This window comes from Drosophila mojavensis, unplaced genomic scaffold (genome assembly GCF_018153725.1).
Source record: "Drosophila mojavensis isolate 15081-1352.22 unplaced genomic scaffold, ASM1815372v1 contig_36, whole genome shotgun sequence".
NCBI classification, from domain to species: Eukaryota; Metazoa; Arthropoda; class Insecta; order Diptera; family Drosophilidae; genus Drosophila; species Drosophila mojavensis.
The window spans coordinates 23,258,201-23,282,826 of NW_025318858.1; the positions used below are offsets into that span (position 1 = coordinate 23,258,201).

The 24,626-nt window shown below is 35.1% G+C and overlaps 1 protein-coding gene, 1 long non-coding RNA gene and 4 other non-coding genes across 8 annotated transcripts in view; 2 read left to right on the top strand and 4 right to left on the bottom strand.

Annotated features, from left to right (window-relative positions):
- The window catches only part of LOC6577605 (putative leucine-rich repeat-containing protein DDB_G0290503), a 108,433-nt gene that overhangs the window by 56,578 nt on the left and 27,229 nt on the right, over nt 1–24,626 (top strand). The window contains exons 1-3 of one of the 3 annotated variants that reach the window (XM_015165762.3): nt 12,925–13,199; nt 15,628–15,762; nt 21,848–22,015. In XM_015165762.3, the coding sequence (XP_015021248.1) occupies nt 13,076–13,199; nt 15,628–15,762; nt 21,848–22,015 (427 nt within the window). In that variant the 5' untranslated portion in view covers nt 12,925–13,075. Of the gene's footprint in view, nt 1–12,924; nt 13,200–15,627; nt 15,763–21,380; nt 21,512–21,847; nt 22,016–24,626 lie in introns of those variants that run through there. The other 2 variants (XM_002003524.4, XM_015165764.3) reach the window with 2 other exon arrangements.
- Nucleotides 6,711–7,546, bottom strand: LOC116803936. The gene is made up of 2 exons (XR_004363963.2): nt 7,027–7,546; nt 6,711–6,968 (listed from the first exon to the last, which is right to left on the bottom strand). It is a non-coding gene; the product is annotated as an uncharacterized LOC116803936 (long non-coding RNA).
- On the top strand, nt 17,631–17,701 carry Trnag-gcc. The gene has a single exon. It is a non-coding gene; the product is annotated as a tRNA-Gly (tRNA).
- Nucleotides 18,250–18,320, bottom strand: Trnag-gcc. The gene has a single exon. It is a non-coding gene; the product is annotated as a tRNA-Gly (tRNA).
- On the bottom strand, nt 18,648–18,718 carry Trnag-gcc. Its single transcript has one exon. It is a non-coding gene; the product is annotated as a tRNA-Gly (tRNA).
- On the bottom strand, nt 18,925–18,995 carry Trnag-gcc. The gene has a single exon. It is a non-coding gene; the product is annotated as a tRNA-Gly (tRNA).

The following is a 24,626-nucleotide window of genomic DNA, read 5'->3' on the forward strand; positions in this document are numbered from 1 at the left end:
GATATTATTTATAATGTGAACATATGTGAAAAGAGTTTATAATACGCAGTATTATAACTGATCTGTGGTAGCTTAAACTTAAATATTCCGCACATATAAAATTGTATGTGCACTCTACATACGTGATATGGTTAATAAGACACAGATTTGCATATACAAGTTTGAGCTTGAGTCTGAGTTAGGGTATCTATTAGTCGAGTTTATTCATTAAAGTGATAAGGCAAAGACGTGATTTTATGTGATATGACATAGCTTAAGCAACTATGTTTCAGTTCTATTTAAACTTCGATTAGTTCATTGTCAGGTATCTTCTAGTCGGATATGCCCACCATATCTTAACGTATTTGGTTTTTTCTGTTTGTTTTCGGTAGCCTATCCTTCAAGGCGATCGAGTTGTGCGTTGATTGAATAACCAAAAAGTGAACGAAACGAGCGAGAATTCGCATTAGTTTTGGGCAACCAAGCAATCTATCAATCAATCAATCAATCAATCATGCAGTCAGTCAGTCTCGTCTGATTCTTGTTAACGTCTTGGCCTGGCCAGTAAATTATGCGGCTAATCATTTTGTTACAGTTTACAGTTTGTGGCAAAGTCGGCTCATCGGTTCTCACGACAGCCGCAAATTTGTTGCCACAGTCTTTGCTCACGCCTTACTCTCTACTCTCCCTCTCACTCTTTCTCTCTTTTCTCGCTGACTTCTACTCTTTTACACTGCTGTATTTGTCTCTGTTGAGCGCCGTTAGCTTTTGTCTGCAAGTTCATTTACCTAGGCAACGGTGTTAAGGCTAGAAACGTGCTTCATTCTATAAGGTTCGAGATCAAATTCATTAAATAGGCGGGCTTTAAGTAGGAAGGGCTTTATTCTTGCCGTTGAGCTCACATAATGATCTTAAGTTCTTATACCTTATATAATAGACGAATGAACTGTAAAGTAGAGCAGATAAAAGGACAGGGGACCAGCTTACTTTTTACTTAAAAATATTTTTCTTTGTTTTATTTTTAATATATATCTTTGAAACCAGTTGCGGTTTCAGGTTTTCATATAATTTCGTATCACTTAGCAAACAATGGCTAATTACTGAAATGTCAACTCCATATCTTCTATTTAATGATATAATATAATTTCTGACGGGTTCCAGATATTTATAGAGCTGACATAGAAGCTAATTTAAATTCGATTAGTATTCCAAATTTGATATATATTTATTCAAATGATACAGTACATAAATTATGTCAGTTTTCTTCTCTCGTTCTGTGTTTATTTAAACAACTTCTTAAACGGACTAAATTAATGCTTGAAATGCTAAAAAGTTAACATAAATGTGAAAGTTTATATTTAAATATGATTAATGATAATTAAGACTAACAGAAAATATGTTTGGCCAAATCAGGTCGAATTTAATGTGAACTTTAGATTTCTATTCTGTGGATCAGCTAGGTAGATCTGTTGATTCTTTTAGTTTGCTGTAGCGGTTGATTTGGCTGTAATGGAGAGATTTTTGCAATTCAGCTTCTTCAACAGCGGTCAAAAGGAATTTGCTGATATCGATTCTGTGTTCGTCTTGTTATCGATAGGAATGCACCCGGAGCTTAGTTAGAGAGATAGCAACGACAACGCTTGTCTTCTGTAAACTTATCTTTTATCTATTCTACGACAAAGATAAGCAAAACACTGCGAGAAAGTAATAATTGTTTGCACACAAAGTTGATATAACTATTTTGCAAAATATCGATTACATGGGGTATGATGTCGATGACAATTAAAGAGAATGATTGTAAATCTGAAAACAATTTTGCTGTTGATTAAAATGTTTATAACGATTTTACTCTAGTTTGTTATATATTCTATAGCATTTATCGAATTAGCTGTTATCGATAGGAGTACAATAAAAACTTGTTGACAAGGAAATAGAAATTATATAGAAAGTATTAATTCATTTTTTTCTAATGCGATCGCCCATTTATCAAACTGTTGCTAAAGATTAAGCAACACTCCAGAGAATGAATGAATGATGTAAAGTTGTATTCCCGTTGTTTTGGACAAGTGCAAGTGCGACACCTGTTTCCGGCGCTTGGGAGTCTCTCAACTGCTTCATTTACAACTGCCTGCAGTCAGATGCAGTCTCTCTCGCTCTCTCTCTCTCTCTCTCAGTTGTAATTCTACTGCTTCTAAAGCTAACTGCATCTTTGTATTTACGTGCGCTCACACGCGTGTGTGTGTGTGTGTGGGTATGTGTGTGTGCGTGTGAGAGTATATTTATCATTGTGACGGCTATTATTTTCATTATGTATTCGAGCGCTGTCTGCGCTGCGGCGTCTTTTTGCTCTTTCTTAATTTTCACTTGACGTGCTTTGTGCCGTGTGCTTTGTGTTTTTTACATTATTATTATCATATTTGCATTTGTGCGCTCTCTCCCTCTCTCGCGCTCACTCTCATGCATATGCATTCGTGATTTACAAGCGTAACCGCATCTATACTGCTCACTCTGCTGACGCGTATTCAGACTCTGCGTGCGCTCTCCTTTTTTCTCTCTTTCGCTCCTGCTCTCCCTTTGACTCCTTTCCGCTGAGCAGAGCTCAGCTGTCTGTCAGCAGGCGCTTTGAACAGTTGATGTCGGCTTTTCTGTGTATGTGTGCACTGTTTCGGCGGCCCTATTGCTCTCCCACTCGCACTCTCTTGCTGCATTGCATTTCATGCCATTCTTCTTCATTTCTTCTTCTTTTTTCGCTTGTTGGCGCTTTATAATTATGTGGGAAATTTGTAAAATGCTAGACAGAAATTTTTCCTCTCTTGTAGCTTTTCTTTGATTTTTTTTTTTTCAATTACTGCAATTTTTTCAGATATTTCACAATTTTTTTATGTATTTATTTTTATTTTACAATACGTTTGAGTATGCGAGAAAGTGTTGTAGGCGTTGTTCATCGCAAAAAAGTACATGCTCTAAAAAATGTATTGCACAAAATGGAAAAAAAAAGTATAAAGAAAATATTACAGTAATTTTTTCATGTTACATTTTACCGCTTGAAATAGTTTGCGTTAGCTCACTGAGCGCATTTTGCTTTCAATTTTTATTTTTTTATTTATTTTTTTTTTTTCGCCAGGACCGAAGCAGAAGGAATTCTGATTTTTAGTGCAAATATTTGCAGATATTGCTAAAAGACTTCTATGATAAGCAGGATAATATATTTTACAATTTAACAAATATATTTCCCAGCATTTAATATTTTTAGAACAATTATATTATTTTATCTAGTAAATATATATTCAAATATTTCCACAAAATATTTTAATATATTTAACCCATTGAATTAAAATGTGTTTTGCTTAAAATTATACCTATGCGGCTTTGATTTTCTGAACTATATAATTGAAACCATAAATCAAATTTTTGTATTACAATTTACCATGAAAAACGAAAAAGCGACTGAACCGCCAAGGGAAAAAATTGATTGCAACCCTTGGGGCCATGTGAAACACTTGTTTCCTCCAAAAGAAAAAGAAAAACAAAATCACGAGAGCAATAATTATGTTAATCAGCTGGCAACGCCCCACGATTTGACGCCCTTTGCAATTGTTAAACTACCTCAGGAAATATCAAAAAGTGCAACTAAAATTTATAAAAGAAAAAAAAGTTTGCCGTCAACTTTCACTTGAATGCATATAGGCAAAATGCATTTCTTGTGAGGGGGAGATAGACTTTTTCTTGTTGTTTTCTGATATGTTTTGCATAATGCCGCCTGCCTGGCTTTCTTTCATTGAAAACTCGAGCACTTTTCATTTTGGCATAATGAAGCGCTTATAAGCCAAGTACAGACAACACAAACTAATAAGAGGCTTTTAGTTGAGTATGCACAACTTTTCAATACTCGTGCAGTGCTTAAGGTGAGATGGAGATTTAAAAATAAATATATACAAATATATGTTAAAAATTTATAACTCGTGAATTTTCGTTATGAATGAGTGTTATATATAGATTCTTATGATTTAATTGAATATATATGACAACCACATAATAGTGCAGAAATATATATAGTTTAGTTGATATATTCATGAATAAAATCTTGTATAATAAATTGTTTAACAACTCGTATAACAAACATAAAATAATTTAAAATCTCATTGTGTCAAATATAGCACTAACACAATAACTTCCATAACCAAAATAATCTACAAAACCAATATACCTGTGGAGCATTTTGTGAACGTGTATGCAAAAGCAGCTAAGAGCGAGTTAACTGAAGCACTTTTCCAAAGCCGGCCAACATATCAGTTAACAACAACAACAACACATTTCCAGTGGTCAGTGAACCAACAAACAACTCTTTTGTTGTTGTTGTTGTTGTCAGATCTTGTGTGCTGATCATCTTGACGACGACTGCTTGTTATATTTGTTTGTTGTTGTTTATGTTGTCGTTGCTGCTGCTGCTGCTGCAGCATCGCATTTCAGTTCTTGCGTGTCCCGAAAAACGGCCAACACTTTGTAGCGTAGTGTAAACACATTAGACTGAATCCTATGCCATGTAAAAAGGCTTTACATCTAACTGAAACCTAATGAAAAATAACAACACTGAAATGAGAAACATAAATATCGAAAATATGTAGCGAACGAGCACATTAACAGATTAACAGAGCAAACGATACGCTTTGATCTGTGGGGCCATCGTAAAAAGATGGAGACATTTCGAATCGAGAGACGATGTCCAATTGCAAATGAGGCTAAAACCGTTTCGTTGCCTTTTTTCTCCAGCTGGATTTTTTGTTTTTTGTAAATTGTGCATAATATGAAAATGATGTTAATTCTGAATTGAGTTTTATGGCACAAGTTCTGTTCGTTAATTAACCTGACTATAATGATGAAAAATTAAAAAATATGTTTTGTATTTTGACTGAAAAAGAAAAAGAAAAAGAAAAGATTACTTTTGCTTCTATAAGTATCATAGTTTCGTCATTTTAGTTTATTTAATGTACACATCTAAATATATATAATTTTTTGATTACATATATATGTGAGATATTTGATATATATGAGTTTATTTGATATGTCTAATAAACTAATGTATTTTTCTTGATTCATTCTGCTAGTTATATTAGATTTATATCAGAAATTATGCTGATGTATAAATTCTCATAAATATATCTTGTAATATACGCAAACATATTTTCTGATATAAAACAGATTTTGATACATTTTATTTACAATTTGAATTTTATTTGCTTATTAATTTATTTACTCTATATATTTTATGAAATGCTTCTTCCAAAAGATTCAGAAACAGTTCTCCAAGTAGTTCAAAGGATCCAAAATATTACCTACAAAACATACTGATCTTTATTCTTTAGTTAAGATCTCTAATGAGGATGTTTTGCTACCTCGCATTTGGTTTTATTTTATTTTATAATTTTCCAAAATTAAATCAAACCCGTCCGTTTCTGACATATTCTTTCATTTTGATGATTTCTTTTTATGATGCTCTACGGCCAAGTAGATGATAGTGTATTTTATAGTCTCTGTATTTATGATTAGCTTGTTTTTTCGTCGTGTTTAGCTGTCGGCATTTGGTTTACTTCTTTGATTGATCGCACCGGTTGAAGCCACCAGCAGCTGGATCCAAATGTCGATTGTTGTTGTTGTTGTTGCTGTTGAGTTGTTGAATGGTCATGCGATAAGAGAGACTCTCTATATGTACATATCTATCTATATATTTTAGTTATGTTGCGTGTGTGTCTACAGCTTGGGGCATCTGCGGCATTGAGGCACTTTGTCTGCGTCTCATCAACGCATTTTCTATTGACTTCGATATGCGGAGGCATGCAACGTCTTGCGGCTAATTTGCATATGAAACTGAGTCAGCGCCAGGCTTTTAAAGGCCTCGAGTTGGGTTGGGGGTTTGGGGTGGGGGACAGTGGAGAGCTCGGCACTCGTCACTCGATTGCTTTCCACTTGGTCTAAGCCCATCAAAGTGCATTTGCCCTCAAGTGGCTGGGGCCAAAACTATGTAACTCAACCCTCGCGCTGAAGGCGGCTTTATTTAATAAATGAATTGCGTCGTTAGAGGGCGCGCAGACAACTTTTACCTACTGCCACTTCCTGTGGGCCAAGCAATTGTCATTCATATTGTAATTTAATGACCCAATGGTGCCCAGACACATTCGCAGGGTGCCAAAGTTGCTTTTGGAGGTCGCACGTGCGCCGCCTAAACGAAATCCAAAAACAAAATTTAACTCAAGACAGCCGGAAACCTTTGGCCAGCAGCAACACAAGCAACAATTACAACTTGTCGCCACTCATTAGACAAGTTCAGGTACTCACTAAATACAAATTTATAGATAGAGAAAATCATGCCGGTCTATTGAAAAAACCTTGACTCTACCGTTGCTCGTTGTTGGCGTTACCAAATAGAGAGAGAGATTAATGGAAATTATTCAATTGATTTGGTTGCCAAACAAGCTGCATATTCATATTGAATATATTAAGAACTCGTTAAACCTTTGCTTCCCTCAAGTAGATGAGCTTTAAAGAGCGTGGTTAAAAATTAAAGAAAAACTAACTAGAGGCGTTGCAGTCGAGACTGTAGAGATGGTTAAACTTATTAATTTCTTACATTTATATTTATAATATACATATGTATTTTTATATACCATACGAATTTATCTTTTGTTTACTAAGTATCATTACATGCTTTTATCGATTAAAATCGATAAGTTTCATTTGGTTTAAAACAAATATATATTATATTTCATAAAATTTAAATTATAATTCTATAGCACAGAAATATTTGGTATTCCGCTAAAGTTCATAGACAAATATTTTGAATATCTCATTTGCAATTTCTCCATCTATTTCATATACACAATTGTAATATTCTTTTATTTTCGTAATTGTACGCACAAAGGCCGACATTCTTTGTAGGTTGACAGACAGCGCCTCGGCTCTTGCATACATTTCGTTACCAAATTCCTATTGCTCTGTAAACGCAGTTATATGGAATTGGCATAATATTGGAAAATAATTATATATACTTACATCACAGCCGCTGCATTGCAGCATATAGTAAGGCACATATAGTATCTGAAAAACTACATAAATTATGTACGCAATTGTTAAGCATGTTACAATATTTGTCAGATATCGCATGTTTGCTGAACGTATTTATTTTTTAAACCTATAAATTGATTAGTAAAGTGAATAAGTTTGGAATTGATAAGCAGAGGTAACTTAGTTTGAATATGTTAGAAAATTTGAGATAATATATAATGCACTTTCAAATGCTTATAATTAATAATCATTTCAAGAGCATTATGTTGAATACTTCTATGTATAGGAAAAGTAAAATCTTACTTAATCGAAACCTCAGATTTTTGTAATCTGAATCAGTTATCATATATAAAACGTGTCTTTACTTTTGATACAGAAACTCTAAACACTTAAGTTGACGCAGTCAAGATTTGTCTTCATTTGTTTTCATTTCTGGACTTGTTTGTATTTCAATGTCTACGATGAACGCTGATTAGTTTGGAATAACATATTCGTTGTTGTTGTCATTGTGGCTTTAGCTTTTAAAAATCCAAACAAGAAATCTGTCAAACAAAACTATGAGCACGTTTTGTGAAGATGATTCTTCAAATAGTTATGTAGAAAGTGAAAACACTTGAATGATACTCGAATATATCAAGAAATATTAACCGTGTGAGAAAACTGAACTCAACTGATGATAAAAATGTATGAAACTTGGAAAAGAAAGTTAACCGAAGAATGGACATATCCGAAAAAAGTAAAGCGACAAATTTTAGATCTATGTTCTAGAGCTGGGAAAGTTTTACGAATAACATTAATAAGTTAAAATATAAATTTTGAGCTTATATATAATCTGCTTTAAAACCAGAAAGAATCGGCTTGAAGCATGATTAATGCTGTTGATGTAATCTTATATAGAATATCAGTTTTTATTGTTTCCATATTCTTACTTTATTAAAAAAAAAAAAAAATGAAAAAACCTTAAAGTTTTACTCCAGCTTCAAGCTAAATATCTAAAGATCTCACTCACTTCTTACATCATATACACATTATTCCTCGATTTTTTTCAAAGACAAAATACATGTTGAAAATAATTCTCTTGGCTTATTTCACACAAATTAGACAAATTAGCGTTCCACTTGCTGTTTGGCTAGTCAGATTTTTGTGTCATTTACCCAGAAACCATTTTGCAAGTGTTTGCTTTATAGATTCACACATTTTGTGGCCCAACAATTTAGAGAAATACACAAAACGAAAAAAAGAACGAAGCAGAGTTTACTTGTGTCTAAATCTATGTTAATATGCAAATGGATATTTTTGTAACAAATTGCCGCCACTTGCTTGCCATTCGAAAAGTGTGCCAGGAGCCAAATGGTAGAATAAAGAGAGAGAGAGTATGAGAGGGCGAGGGACAGACACAGGGACAGAGAGAGAGAAGAAATATCCCCAAAGCAAGATGACAGCCAGCGATTTAAAAATAAAATTGCATTATGAATGCAGTTGCCTGCGCGCTGCGCCTTTTGTATGCAGTCGCAATTTACTCGACGCCAGACGAAGGCTGCACAACGTGCGAGGTATGCGTGACTAAGAAAATACCTCTTAAGGTCGGCATATGTGCAGAAAAACTATAAGAAATGGAGAAAATAAAGAAGTTGAAATTTGCGATAAAATGAAACAAACTTGATAAGAAATATGTAAATATGCCAATTTCAGTCATGGTAAAAAAAAAATATGGCGTAATGAGCCATAAATATTATAAATGAAAAACTAATGATTAATAAAGAGAATATATATGATATGAGATTAAATAACTAGATGAGATTTTATTTTCAGTTAAAAGTAAATTGCATAAATACATATTTTATATTTTAGAAGAAAATGTTATATATCTTTTTTTGTAGATTTTTCTTCGAAGCGTTTAGCCTATTATTTAATATACCCCAAGCGCTGTTTGCAATGCGCATTAAAGACACACAACAAATCTATGTCAAATATCTAAATTTGGTTGTTGGCCCTGTGCAGTTTTTATGAAATTTACTGGAGCAAATAGTGGGAAATAAACATTTCAATGACATCAGACAAATCCTAAATAAAAATTCAAATTTGCTTTATACTTGCTGTATTTACCAGAATTGTAGATATATATAACGCTATATATGTAAATAGATTTCCATGTAATGGCAGCTGCATTTGCTATGGCTGGCAATTTGCTTGAGCTTGAGCTTTAATGACTCTTTGACATGGCTGAATACCCCAACCCGGGAATACCCTCTCAGCATGTCCGGTACACCCTGCCCGAGTCGCCTCTTTTGGCCTATTGTGGTTGCTTTTAATGACTTACAATTTTTTATATTTATGTGCGGCACATTAATAAAAATAAAAATAAAATATAAAAAACAAGTGTTTTGCGTATAGTTAATTTTATTGACCAGTTGGTTCACTTAGTTCAGTTCACTTCAGTTGAAATGTGCTGAGTGAGTTCATTCAACTCCATTTGGTTTTATGGCTTTGCAATAGTTAAAGCTCATAACTTCATGTGGTCCGTCGCCCATTGGAATTATCAAATTTTCTGTAATTTGTATAGTTCGTTTCGGCTGTTGGCGTCCAGGTCCATGCCACGGGTCTGGGCGATCATTTAACGATTATGTGTGTAATTAATTGCCACAAGAATGGCGAAAAATCACAAAGCTCGTAAAACTTTTCTTGATCTGGCTGCAAAATGCGAGTTTAAACGAAAGTTTTATGATTTTACTGGAACTTATGGGAAGCTATAATTATTTGCAGTTTATGGATTTTTAAGTAGCATTTGATATGATGGGATATGAGTGGAAGAAGTATTTAGGGAGATAATATAGTGCTCAAAGATTGAAATAACTGAATTTGCCTTTTGAAAAAAAAAAAAAAATATATATATATATATTTATATATATATATATATATTCGAAATTCAATTTCGCTTTTAATATATTCATATTGAAATTGAATTTCGAACTAAAATTAAAAATTAATTAAGACTTCTATCTCAATAATGATATATAAAGGAGTTCTTCAACCCAAACTATTTTTAATAGAAATTTGGCATTCGTTTCTTTTTGCCTCTCTCTCTCTCTCTCTCTCTCTCTCTCATCATCTCGCCCTATTTATCTTTCCATTTACTATTCCTCTTGCTTCTCTCACTCCATTTAACTATTTTTAAAAGAAATTTTGATTTAATTCAGTTGCATTCATTCATATACAGCTTTTCTTGATTCTCTCTGTCTCTCTCTCTCCCTCAGTCTCTATCTCTCCCTCTCTCCTTTTACTATTCCTCTTGCTTCTCTCACCATATTTGCAAACCCTTTTTCTGTTCTGCTTGGCTAGAGTTACGCCCCATTAAAGGCCGCTGCCTGTCGTTAGCTTTTGTGTGGAAATGGTCACAACAGCCACTTGCAACTTGCCACCTGCCAACTCAGCCGCTCCCTGAATTATGCATATTTATGCTCACCTGTATCTACCTTCGCTCAGCCTCATGCCTGCTCAATTAATTGCTTTTGCTTCTGCTGCTGCTGTTGCTCCTGCTGTTGCTCCTGCAGTCGTGGCGAGACGAAAAAGTGCAGACGCCCACGCAGCGAAGCGCCAGCAAATTTTAATTAAAACACAAATTCAATTTTTTGCATATTTCATTAAATGGAACCGCCGCAGCATCATCGGTTCATCGAGAGCGAGGAAAATGCCCTTGAGAATGGGCCACAACTTCCGCTTTCAGTTTCAGAAACATTTCCGGCATTTGATGCCACAGAGGCCGACTCGAAGCATGTGAATTATGCTCTCAAGTTTTCCAATTGAGTGACGCCAAATTTAGACCTACTTCCACCTAGTAGATGCTGCTCCGTCCCCCTCAGACCCGCACCCAGACCCATCTAGTTTGTTGCTGCCTATCTATCTGCTGCTCGCATAGCAATTGTCTTAGTCTCTGCTTCGATTCGGAACACCTTTGCCTGAAGTGCGGCTAATTATAGTTTGGCTGGCCGAAATGTCATCTACACGGCTTGTGCCAGGCTGACTGAAGCGTAGCGAGGGCTGCTTAAGCAATATGTGCGAATAGCTAAATGATTTTGTATATATTAAGTTAAACTTTGTCAGCTTTTAGATATTTAGATATATGACGTAAATCTATTTCCCTATTAATTTCTAGTATTACAAACGTAGAGAGGGTTGGATAAGCTATATATAAGTATATAATATGTCCTCTTTATGTTCATAGAGGTTTGATATATAAAACATACATTCATTTAAATATGTCTTATTATTATATGAAATCTTACAATCTGAGTATAGGTTGCTGAAGCATTATCTGTTTCTTTTTAAATGATCAACATTCGATTTTAATCTCTGCTAACATTGCTTATACATACATATAGCATAGATCTGTCTATTTATCTTATCAGTTATGTTTATAGAAATATAAGTTATATATTTATTATACAGATCAGACTGTATTAAATTTATCTTCATTTCTAGTCTTACATCAATCTCTACTTACCACCCCTGTCGTTCCCTCTGGGTTATAACGAGCAAATCTGGACTATTTATAGCAATGAGGTTGCGCTTCGACTGTCGCACATGAATTTCCCAGTTTTTTGTTTGAGTAGCTTATTTTATTGTATGCTTTTACAACTGTGAGTGGGAAATTATGAGCAGGTACATTTTCGTTGGCTTCTGCTCTCTAGCTGTAAGGCGCAGCAAATGCTGGCGAGCAATTTGTCAGCTCATTTTGCTCCTACTCCAGGCGGCTAATAAGTTATGATGACATTCAAGCGGCTGTCGTCGGTGCGCGCGGAGCATTGGAAATTTAGCTCGAGGCGTTGGAAGATCGTCGACAGATTTATTTGGGGCCTGTTGCAATAGTTTTCGGCTGCGGCTGCGGCTGGGGCTGTGGATGGGGCAGCCGCTGCTGACTGCACCTGCCAGACGACAGCTAGGTCTACGAGTGGAAAATTGAGGTCGTTTCAGCTGCTGCAGCAATTTATCAAACGGACGACATTTGTGTTGCGAAATTCCTGCGGATGACCGCGTTGCCTCCCCTTTCATATGTTTTGTTTTGTTTTGTTTTGGATTTTAAGTTAAATATTTGGGTTTTGTTTGAATTATGAAGTTTTTGGATTTTCACACAATTTTAGTAGACATACTCAACATGCATTGAATTTTCCCAAAGCATTTAAATGCTCCATAAAAATGCGTCATAAAAATCTTTTAATTAATGGCTGACAGTCAGGCTGTTGAAATACTGAAAGATACCCTGTAAAGAAATGAGTTCTTAAATATTTTAAGGTGGTTTTCCATAGCTTATATAAAATTATATTATAATATGAAAGTTTATGAGGAATTAATGGCTCAACTAATTTATGAGCTTTAAAACAAATTTTTAGTTACAAAAATGAAAATAATTTTTTAAATAGGGGAAAAATTATATTTCATTTCAAAAAGAGACAAATCTTAAAAAAAAAACAAAATTATTTTGAATTTATTTTAAACACAAAACAAATGCTAAAACTAAATCAATTATAATGCAGTCAAATATGAAATCAAATATACCCCATTGCCTCACGTTATGTCTATAGGGTATAAGGTGGAAAAATCATTTTTGTGCTTGAGTGCGCTCTTGACCGTTAAATGAGGCGGCTAATTGAAACGGTTATTAAACAATTAACAGTTATATGTATATATATACACAGAGAAAAAAGTGTGTCCAAAAATCATGAACTCGTAATTGCAGTCAAAATGTAAACTGAATACTATTCAAGAGAGAAGCAAAAAAGTGAGAAAATAAACCTTAAGAAAACACAATAAAAAGTGATAACAGCACAACAGCAAAAAAGTAAAAATGTCTTCAATCAGCCATTGTGAATGACAGCAACAAATGAAAGTCCTCGGCGCGGGTGTTGCAGATTGTGAAAGCGCGAGTGAGGCGAGCCTCTCTCTTTGTGTGTGAAAGTTGCCGTAACAGATCTATATATTGGCAATACCCTAATCATAGCTCTATATATATATATTAGTCTCGATATTATACTCAAACGAAATGGGCGCACATAGCTCCAAGGAGAAATTATCGCGTTCGTATTCCGAGCGATATATTCACACTCAAATGATTGAACGTGAACGCTTTGGCAGCTTCGGCAAACGAGCCAAAAGCGTGACAAAAGGTAAGTGCTACGATCACTTCAATCTATGTGTGTGCGTGTGTGTGTGTGGGAATGTGTGTGAATTCAAGTGCTTGCTGAAATTTTCAGTTGAAGTAAACACTAATTGCCTGCACACTCTAGCAAAAAATATAATTAATAAACAATGAATTGCGAATTTGTTCAGAAATTCACACGCTCTTAGAGTCGTGAAATGATTGTTAAAATTATAATATAAAATATTTATATAGAGAGCAAAAGTTAATAGCTGGGAAAATATATTTGAATAAAATATAAAAAATTTTAATATTGTCTGTTTTTACCTAATTCAAGTTATTAGTTTCATTATACCCAAGTAAAACTAAGTCTAACCTGAAGTCCTCTTCTAAAGGTCTTTTTGTATCTTACAAAAATTTTTGCAATAAAGTGACAACATCAAACTTTCTTATGACATAAATCCAAGATACGCATATCATATATTTATATAGCATAAATATCACGATTTTCCTGATCATTTTTTTTTTTTTTTTTTTTTAATATATTTTGTATACAATAAATATAAATTTAAATAAAGCCATTTGCTTATTATGGCTGAAGATTATTTTTATACTACACAGTGTTATATATATTTTTATATATATACATTTATCACATACATGCAATCGACATATTCATGCACAAAAACTAAATATATAATATATAAATTTAATGACTAAAATGCTTTGCAAAAAAAGGAAAGATATATTTTTGGGAAAATATTCGGACGGTGCGGTCACATTTTTTGATAAGCCGCAAAGGGGATTATGCGGCTTAAGTGAGGTGGACAGACAGCCAGGCAGGCAGGCAGAGTACCGCCCACCAATGCACCACTGATAAAAAGTTGGTGCAATCCACACGTGCAACGGGCTGCGGTGGTTCGCAGTCAAATCCCAGCAACAACAGCAGCGCCAGCTCCAGCCTGAGTCCGAGTCCAGTGCAATTAGCAGACAGCTAAAAATAAAATTTATTAGATTTCATGCAGCTGTGCAAATCGCTTTTGTTGTTGCACCATGCAGACATCGTTTAACATGAAGTTGCCACAGCAAATTATGTTGAATGCGCCGCCATAACAAGTGCGGCAGCTGAGAACCAAGAAAAACTTTAACTAGATTTGAGCTAAAAGTTTGTCTGTTCTGTGAAATATTCAATTTAAGTGAGATTTTGGGGTAAATTTTAACTATTTATTACTGTTTACACTTTAGAATACGGAATATGCCTTATATGAATGATCAACATTTATTCGCTTGGAGTTTGATTTATATGAATAGCATAGGAAATGAACATTTCGTAGAAGAGCATAAGTTGTACTACGATAGTTGGGCTGTACAATATGGCCGTCATTCAAAGTATTACGATATAACGTTATATATAGAGCTATCTATTTAACTTACCCAACTGGCTTGTTGATGAAAATGATATTTTGGAAAAGCAGTTTACTGATAGAGGTAGTATGAAATTAAAATATAATAGATAGGAGATCATAAAAGTGGAATAACTTAAACTTGCCGATAAAAAGCCATCGTATAATACTCAAACATAACTAAGTGAAACAGAAATCATAGCGCTATATTTATATATCATATCTTTCATATATCATATAATGCTGTCATGGAAAAATGATATGATATAGTGCTACTAATTCCGTGATCTGCCCTATGCAACACTGAAGCAACAGCTATACCAAATTTCAACAAGCTATCTTCCCATACAGCCGACTTCCCATGGTTGTAAGCAGTGAGAAATACTTCTATCAATTCAATTCGTTATCAGCTCTTAAATGCTTACAGATTTGCTTCAATTTAAAAAGCTTCCCCCAAAAAAACAAAAGACCAACTCAATATCAAAGCAACTTCACGCTGAGAACCCGCAACATTATGATATCTCTAGTTTACATATCTCTTCCCATTTTGTCTGGCTAGCGTAATGCTTTGTGTACATTATGTTTGATATAATAAAGCGCCCCCTGGCGTTAGCAACAAGCACTCGCATCATATAATATAATTTCACCCCTTTTATCCCCTCACTTTTTTCTCACACATTTTCTCCTGGTGTTGGATGCTGGGATGAAAAATTCAAGAGATAGAGTGGGAGCTGGATACTTCAATTATATGCAAGTGCTTTGTTTTAATCGACAAACATTGAAATGCAAATAGCAGGGCAATCTCTCCGCATCTAAAGAGCGAAAGGGGAAAACGTTTTAAAGTGCGATGCGGTCTCCTTTTCTCTACCTCTCTCAGTCTCTCTCTTCCACTCCCCCTCTGAGTTGGCTTTATTTAATGCAAAGCGCATAAAGTCCGACGTGTTTGCGCATAATTTAGACAGCATTACGTTTATCGATTACATGCAAATATGCGTGAAAATGTCACCAGTTTTTCACTTGTCGCCTCATCATCAATTTTGTCTCTGTTTGCAGGAGCTGCCAAAAAACGGGATGTGCGCAACTTAAGCATATCGCCCACGGATCTGGGACCGCCGCCAAAGACCCAGCAGACCGCTAAGGGGCAAACGTCGTGGAATAAATCGTTAACACCAACCCCAACAGCTATACGTAAGTGAAATATATTTATATCGAACATATATATAAGTTGATATATGAAATAACGAAATTTTCAAATGAGAAAAGTAATAATAATAATAAAATAAAGAATATCAATATGATATATGGTATTCACATTATATTATATACATATATTTATTTTCTATATTTTTTGCTTAAGTAAAAATAGATCAGATTTATGCTGAAGTCATATATCTAAATTCTATATCGAAACTCAATCCAAATTCTCAATCTCTACCTTAAAATTGTCTACATAAAGTTTAAATATTTATTTTCATGAATATGAAATAATTTTTTAAAACGCCTTAGACCTCTTTAAAGTGACGTCATTTTTTTTTTTTTTTTTTTTTTTTTTTTTTGTTGACAGCCTTGGAGATTTGTCTCATTCGAAAAATAAAGTAAAGTGCCTTAATGACTGACATCAGCTTTGGCAATTTGTATATATAGTATAAAGAGTCGTCCACTCCCCAAAAATTAACAAAATACACTTGGAAAAAAAAGGGGATGAGAAAGAGAAAGAGGAGATAAAAAGCCAAACGCATCAGTTGTCATTGACACATTCGCAATTCAATTTTGATGGGGGTCTGCAGAGCCGAGTAGCTCAGTAGCTGTAGCTGCATATGTATGTGTATCTGCATCTGTGTGTGTGCCTGTATCATTCAGTTGTCGCTGGGCCCTGCATGAGTCACGGATTTTGGCTGTTTGTGAGTCAGCTTTTTGGCCAATTCGTTTGGCTGCTGCACACAGATTTCTATCGCAATGGACCCTAGAAAAAACAGTTTTTGCTCCAGATTTTTGTTTGTTTTTGTTGCTGTGATTCGCATACTCCCGACGGGGAACACTAACGGTGGTCAGCCTGGATTCGCCACGCCCACCAAATATCTGCTACACCGTTGGTGCACACTCATTGGGGGCATGGCCCAAAAGAGAAGTTGAATATCATCGCACACCTGAACTTAAAATGATTTGCCAATTTCACTTGGACTCTCAGAGTTGTTGTTGGTCAAGGGCGCAGCAATCGGAGAAATTCTGTTTTAGATTACTACATTACATTAGACTCGTGCATATAAATGGTTCTAATGTAACATAAATTATAAATTGTTATGTCACAGATATTCATTATAAATAAGGGTATCATATCCAAAAAGGCTTATGTAAATTAAAGTAGTAAACGCACTCAGCTGGCATTTACAAAAATAACCAATGATTCTTCTATACTTATGTACAGCTCTAATTTCTAGACTTATCATGCTAACTTATATTTATATATTAATATGATATGATGTTCGCAATTTACACAAGCTATATGATATAGTAAGCTGATAAGTCTTCAACAATCTAGCATTTTCGATAGTAACTTGAGCTCTGGGAGCACTCAACATTCTCATATCAATCACATTGAATACTTTTATATATTTTTTTCTGGACATGTGCTCGCAACTTTTTCATTACACATTCATTTCACACTGTGCAACATGTGCCTGTGGCACAATTCAATTGAAAACCTTTTAAATCGCTTGCTTCACATATCAATTTATGTTTCCATATTTCAATTTACAATCAGTCGTTGCGTAATACATAATTACATTAGATCGTCTTCCATACTTGGCATTTCGTATGTTGAATGATCAAAAGTGCTTTTGCTTTTAAATAAAATATTTGCTGATACGAAAGACAATCACAGACCGACACACATAGCTACACACACACGCGCAGGCATAGATACACACACATGGCCATTTATAATCAAATGAAAACTAGCTATTTGTGGCTGGCTGGCTCCATAGTAAGCAAGTTTTTCCATAAGTTTTTTAGTTTTTCCGACTCTTCTGCCGTCAACTCTAGGAATCTCAAAGCAAGCATCGGTGGTTCAGTGGTAGAATGCTCGCCTGCCACGCGGGCGGCCCGGGTTCGATTCCCGGCCGATGCAAAATACTTTTTTTTTTTTGCTTCTTCCGTTCATTTCTCTCTTTGCTTTTGCATAAATTACTTTTAATGGATAAATTCATTGTGTTGCTTGAGCTATTTGCAGTTTCTCTGCCTTCGGTCAAGCAAATTGCTCAAATATTGTCGCATTAAGTGGCAAGCCCCATGTCCCGCAACTGGAATTATCCACTATATTTCGTCTGTCCACAAAGCCGAGTGCACCGCAATCGTGGCAGACTAAATTAAATTTACTCGCACTATTGCGCATGTTTTTCCAGTTATTTGCACATGAATACGAATACGAATACGAATGGGCAAAAGGCACAAGCAAAGGCATTGTAGAAACGTGTTTTGCATATGCAAATTCCCATAGGGGAGCGTACAATTCAAATGCTGAAACCTCGGCCTATTGTTTGGTTCGGGCATCACGCAATGGGCCGCTGATTTTATTTCTTTTGTAATTTGCGGCAATTAAATACTGAAGATATGCATCTTTTACCATTAAGCTTAAAAAGTAGGTAAAAGCAAATAAAAGAACAACAAAAAGTTGGTTGCATCGGCTGGGAATCGAACCCGGGCCGCCCGCGTGGCAGGCGAGCATTCTACCACTGAACCACCGATGCTGTTGAGATCATCGCGGCCAAATATGCTATTTTTAAGTATGTTGATATGATATTCCAAAAAAAAAAAAAAAACGTCAGATATAAACATTTCCAAGTCTGAAGCTTTAAATCAACAATTTTGGTTGGTTTGGGTGGATTATAAACTCATTTGCGTAACACTTCAGTATTTGTCGTAAAACTATTGAATTATATGATAACTTTGTTAAACAAGAGTTTCATTCCGTAAACTAAAATATGTTCTTAAGAAGTGGTACTTAAATATTTCTCCAAATATTTTCGATTACAATTTGTAGGTAGAGATAGTAAAATATAAAAAAAAAAGATTTCTGCATCGGCCGGGAATCGAACCCGGGCCGCCCGCGTGGCAGGCGAGCATTCTACCACTGAACCACCGATGCTTTCTTGCGGAAGGCGTCCAAACTTTGGCCTATGAACCTAGGGACTATAAATGTAGTTAATATATGGATATTACAAAATAGATCTGACGATCTTACAACTATAGCTTCTTAAAATTTGATTATTAACTGAATCAAAAGAAAATATCAAGTTTTATTAAATTGGTTATGCTCTCATATTAAAAGATTTTCCCCAAAAATTTATTTTTTGCATCGGCCGGGAATCGAACCCGGGCCGCCCGCGTGGCAGGCGAGCATTCTACCACTGAACCACCGATGCTCTCTTGGAAATCTCTGCCCAAATTCTGCATATCAATGCAGTCTCTTTCTCGTTGTCTTCTTCTTTTTCCCTGCTGGTCAAGTTTGGGTGCTGCGACATTCCAATTGTGCCAGTTGCTCGAATATTATCAGAGAGAGAGAGATAAGACGCAGTAGTTATTTATAGACGTGGGGTCTTTGGACACACACATCGGGGCTGGGCCTTTGCGCACTCTTCAAACGCGTCTGCAAATTGAACGTAATTTTGCAATTAACCTGCTTAAGATTCAATGGACAGGCGCGTAGGTTGAACGTGCCGCTGAATGGGCCCACGTTTATGTGTTTATCGATTTGGACGGAGGCTTAAGTCTTATTGGCTTAATTGTGACGGCACTTTGTCACCTCTTTCAATCTGTTCACAGGCTGCACAGCGCCGCAGATCCGGTTAGACTTGATCAGTGGCTAATTGCTTATCAGCATAGAGCAATACAAAAACTGATTTGCTACGAGGATCCTGCTTAACCTTTAAAATTCAGTGGCACTTCGCCTGTCCACAATGTTTAGTTATCTCTCTCTCTCTCTCTCTCTCTCTGTCTCGCTATCTCTCTCGCTCTCTCTGTCTCTGCTTTTACTTGTGGTTAGCCTTGGGAGCTGCTTTTTAGGCGCCGCTTGATGCCTGACATTGGCCGCAACATTGCAACTTTTCTGTGTTTTCATATACCCTGTACTTATTGAAAATGTGTAAGAGGGTATATATATATTAGTTTTTTGAAGAGTTATTGAGTTTTGATTCCTGATAAGCATTACCTGAGCAATGAACTCAACTAAAATTTGGGATTTCAGCTAAAATCTCGCTGTTTATAACTCAGTTCAGAAGTATTATATAGAATATAGAGTATTAATATAATAGAAAAAATTATATTAGTAAATTTTATGTACATCATATGCTAGCAATTTCTCATTCATTATAGTTCGTCCAGGCAAATTACTAAAGATCGAAAAATTAAGAAACTTTACGTATGAAATTCTTATAGAATTCATTTTTGGAAAGGAAAACAATTCAACTAGTTTCCAGGGTATTTGCTGGCAGTAACTGTTTGCATGTAGCCCACCCTTACTTTATAATTATTTTTTGCTTTTTGTTTATGTTGTTTCCTCTATTTTTGGCGACTTGGGTGTATTGTATGCATTGCGGCCTAGACTTGTATTAGCCATTTATGGCTTCCGACTCTGCTTTGTCGCAGTGCTGCCGCTGCTGCTGCTTCTTCTAAAGCTGCGGTTAGCATTGAGGTAGCGCGCGACAACTTTTTGTCGTGCACTCGCAAATTAACTAAAACAATACTGAGCAAAAAAGAAGAAAAAACAAAATAGCGTAGAGAATAAAGAGTAAGTAAACAAGGTAGAGACAAACGCGTTACTGGTCAGCAGTTGCTTCCCTCGCTGCACACACATACATATTTCGCTCGTCGAACACATAAAAGTAAATTATGCTAATTATTTCTGTAGATAAACTGGTATGAGTAAAGAGAGCTAAGAGCAAATGCATTTATTTATGTTGGGTTGCTTTCTCTTAAGGAGCGCTGCTTGACTGAATGCTGCAGCAACATGAACTGCTTACAAGAAGTTGCTCAGTAGTTTTCAAAGAGCTTTGTGAATGAGTATGCGCTGTTCGCTTAAACTTTCAGCTGTTCGACTGCTTGTTTATGAGCAAACTGCTTGTCAGCTGCTGTTAATTGTGCAGAATTCTTGCAACATTAAACTTTTTTTATGGAAGCTCTTTATGTAGTAATAAATATGCATTACACTTTAATACATAAGTAAACATTATGTTATTAAACTGCTTGCTTTATCGCTTTTGCATAAATACCAGCGACCAATCTTCCACTTGTTGCAATAAAGTTATATCTATTCTGCTTTTGGGCTGGTGTCTCCGAACTGGCTGAAGATCCATTGCTTAACAACATGTTGCTTACTTATTCGCAACATTTCACTGCTGAGCTGCTTGTTTTAATCTTCCCTCTGTTGTTTTTGCTATTATTTTTTGTTTATATTGCTTGCTTGTCAACATGCTGCTGAATGCACTGCTTGCGCTATGCAATGACTCTGCTGACTCTGCTATCTCTTCTACCACCAGCTAACAACAGGTGTTTATTTTCATTATTTATGTGTTACTTTTTTACATTTTCATTTTCTATTTGGCGCTGTTCTAAAAAGCTCTGCAAACTGATTTACAAATTTGGTTGGCTCTGCTGTTATTTGTTGTGCTAGACTTGACATTGATTCATTTATATTTTGTACTTATTAGGGTTTCCGCTTCGAAATTGGGTGAAAATCTTGTCAGTCGTAGTAAGCATTGTAGCATATGTTGTTTGCTTGTTGTTTACCAAAATTTATTTTAGTGTCTATTTATTTAATTTTAATTTTAATTTTTATACTTTATCCTCGCGCGACTATTGAAAAAAATGGAATTTGGCCACTTTTTTAAACGATTTTTTAGATGGTATAAACCGAAAACGGAAATCAGCAGCAAATCTAATCGTGAGTTTTTGTTTGGCAAACATAGATGTGATTAGTTTATGTACATAATAAGAACAAAACGTGAATGTAAAATATTGTCATAATTCGAAGTTGGAGCTTTAATATAGAATCCAAATGAAAATACCCAAAAATATAACGAAAGGGCATAATAAATCTTATTCAAATTTTGACTTCGAAAACAATCTATTATACGTAGTTTTAAATATCTGTGATACACATCATTAATTATGTTTATAAATAGAAGTAAGAATATTTGTGTTAACAAATTATCGCTCTAATATCACCGCTCTATTTATCGCTCTCTCTCTCTCTTTCTCTCTCTCTTTCTCCTTGCAGAAAAACGTCATTCGGTAGCAACAACAACAACAACAACATCTACATCAAACACACCCCTCAAACTTATAACAAAAGCATCGCAACAGAAAGCCGTGAAAAATGCTAAAGGAAATGCAACAAACAACAACAAAACTGGCACTAAAACTTTAGCCGCAGTCATTGTAGAAGGTAAGTCAAACAAAAGAAAATAATGAAATTATATATTTTTAGAGTATATATGCATATCTATCTATATTATATATTTGACAATCAAAATCGAATTCGCTGCGCGGTTCGATTCAATTGTTTCGATTTGTGAAAGCAAATCAAAAGTAATTTTTCAAAGTTTGACAACAACTATAGCAATATATATATAATAATAGCATTTGCAACAGTTACACAAACTTTGCAGCACACCCACATACGCACACCAACACACTCATACCCACACACGCTTACAAATTGAGCTCCTGGGCTCATTTTGCGGTTGTTTCAAAAGTTTTTCGTTTTGACGCAAGTTTTCTAATTAATATTAATGCCGCTAATTAGCCTTCGGAGGGGCATGCCACGTTTGCGGCATGCCATAAATACGCCACACATATGTGTACCTGTGTATCGTATGCTTATATATATTTTTTTGAATTAATTGTCATTTTAACTTTGTTTTTGTTGCCTTGCTGGCGACACCTGCGTGGAGTGGAAAAACGCCTTAATGCTTTTTCAATGGCAAACATGCAAGCAAATTATGCATTCAATTGAGATCTCTCTGTGCGGATGTGTGTGTGTATGTGTAAATGTGTGAAGTGTGTGCTAAAAGCCAAATATTTGTTGCACATTCAAGCAATTGCATTAAGAGTTTTGCCAGTTTTGACTGCAAAAGCTTAACCAAAATGTTATTAGTTAAATGCACAGTTTAAGCCAAAGCCTAGCCTTTTTTTCTAAGTTTAGTGAACTTGGTTTCCCACTATATATATATGTATATATATATATATATATAGTTTTGTTGCAGTTCATCAACTTGTGCTGCAAAGCTTCACAGCAATTTCATGAGTTTAGCTTGAAGCTTCAGCTTTTAAAGCCTTTTGGTTGCTTTAGTGGTTTATAAAATTTACGTATTTATAAAGCCTACGAAACTGAAAATAAATGAAATTTGATTTGCAGACAGCTGAGTTAAAGGAAATCGATTTTTAACAATCTTACACAGAATATTTAAAAGCTTTTAAATCTAATATGTATAGGCGAAATAAATGTTTTTATAAATCCAAAGAACTTTAACTCCCTTATAAAATATTTATAAAAACAGTGGAAAATCAAAGTATATAGAAATATTTATATAAAAATATTGTTCAATAAAATTTTGATTTATGACTCGGAAACTTTTTAGGGCCTATTTCTAGCAAATTTTTCGATAAAAATTCTTTAAATTCTGTTTAGATTTTTTGTCTTAAAAAAATTGAACAAACAAATTTTATACTCCTCTTACTCTTGCTATATTGTAATATGTTTGTAATATTTTGTTTATGATAATATCAAAAATTAGTATTAAAAATATTCAATTCTTAAATAAATTCTCCTGCTTGATGTACTTGCTTCTGCCCACTTACATCTATAGATGTAGTTCATTTAATTATCCTCTCAATATTTAACATGTTTACCTAATTAAATCCCACTTCCTTTTGCGCTGCTCCGGTAAGCGCCAATTTCATGCGTTCTCGTGTGCTTTGTATAGTTTATGAATGCCTTTTGGCTCTGCGAGTGCTCGGCATGTTCTGCATAATGCGCCGCAAGCGTTGCAGCGCACAGCACTTGCCAGTCCACTGCTGCTGGCACGCCTCCTGCCCACTGCGCCAGCCCCTTGCACCCGGCCGCTGCCACTGCTGCAGTCAAATAATTACCTGCACAGAAATGTCACAACTTGTTTTGTAGCGCAAACACGTTGCACGTTTAGCCGCGTGTCGCTTTGATGCTCAACGAGTTGTGCTGCGCTTGATATATAACTGTTTCTTTAGGGGGCAAGTGTGTGTTTCTGTGGGTGTGTGTGTTGGCGTGTGCCTTCAATGTGTGCGGCAATATACATGACCACGCCTCCCACTGTCCGCCCACTAACTGTCACAGGCTGCTTAGCACAACTTGTGCCATGTTTTGGCTTATTGAAGCTAAATTGTTTGCTTAATGTTTGACATTGGCTTTAGCGGGGACACACAACCCTGCGTGGGGCGTTTAGCCAATGCAACAACCACGAATCGACTGTATTGATCTTGAATTGGCTAGTGGAAATACAAATTATTTTGAAGGAACATAATAATTAAATTAAAATAAAATTCTATTGATGCTCCTTCAATTTATTGACAAAAATGATTTTTTTTTTAAATTTAATTTTTGACAAATATGAAGTGTTCAATAAAAAAAGATCTTTGTGCCAAACTTTTGCAACACATTGATAGTTTCGATAGTTTTAGGAAATTAGTTTTTCATTTTCACACGAGGGAAATTGCAAAGCAATTTGGAACTTAATGACTGAGGTATAAAAAATGAATATGAATATGAATAAAAAAACACTCATGAATAATATAAATATCAAATTCGATTACGATTACGATTGCGATTTTCCTTTTGGGCTTGTTACGCATGGCGAACAAAAAGAAGAAAAGAAAAAGTAAAAGTGAATGAAAAATGGAAATGGAAATGGAAATGCCGCACAAGGTGCGTGTTGAAGGTTTCTTTCATTAGGCGGTCATTAACTTGGGCTACTTCTTCTTTTTCTATATTTATTTATTTTCTTTTTGCAAAGCTTTGTTTT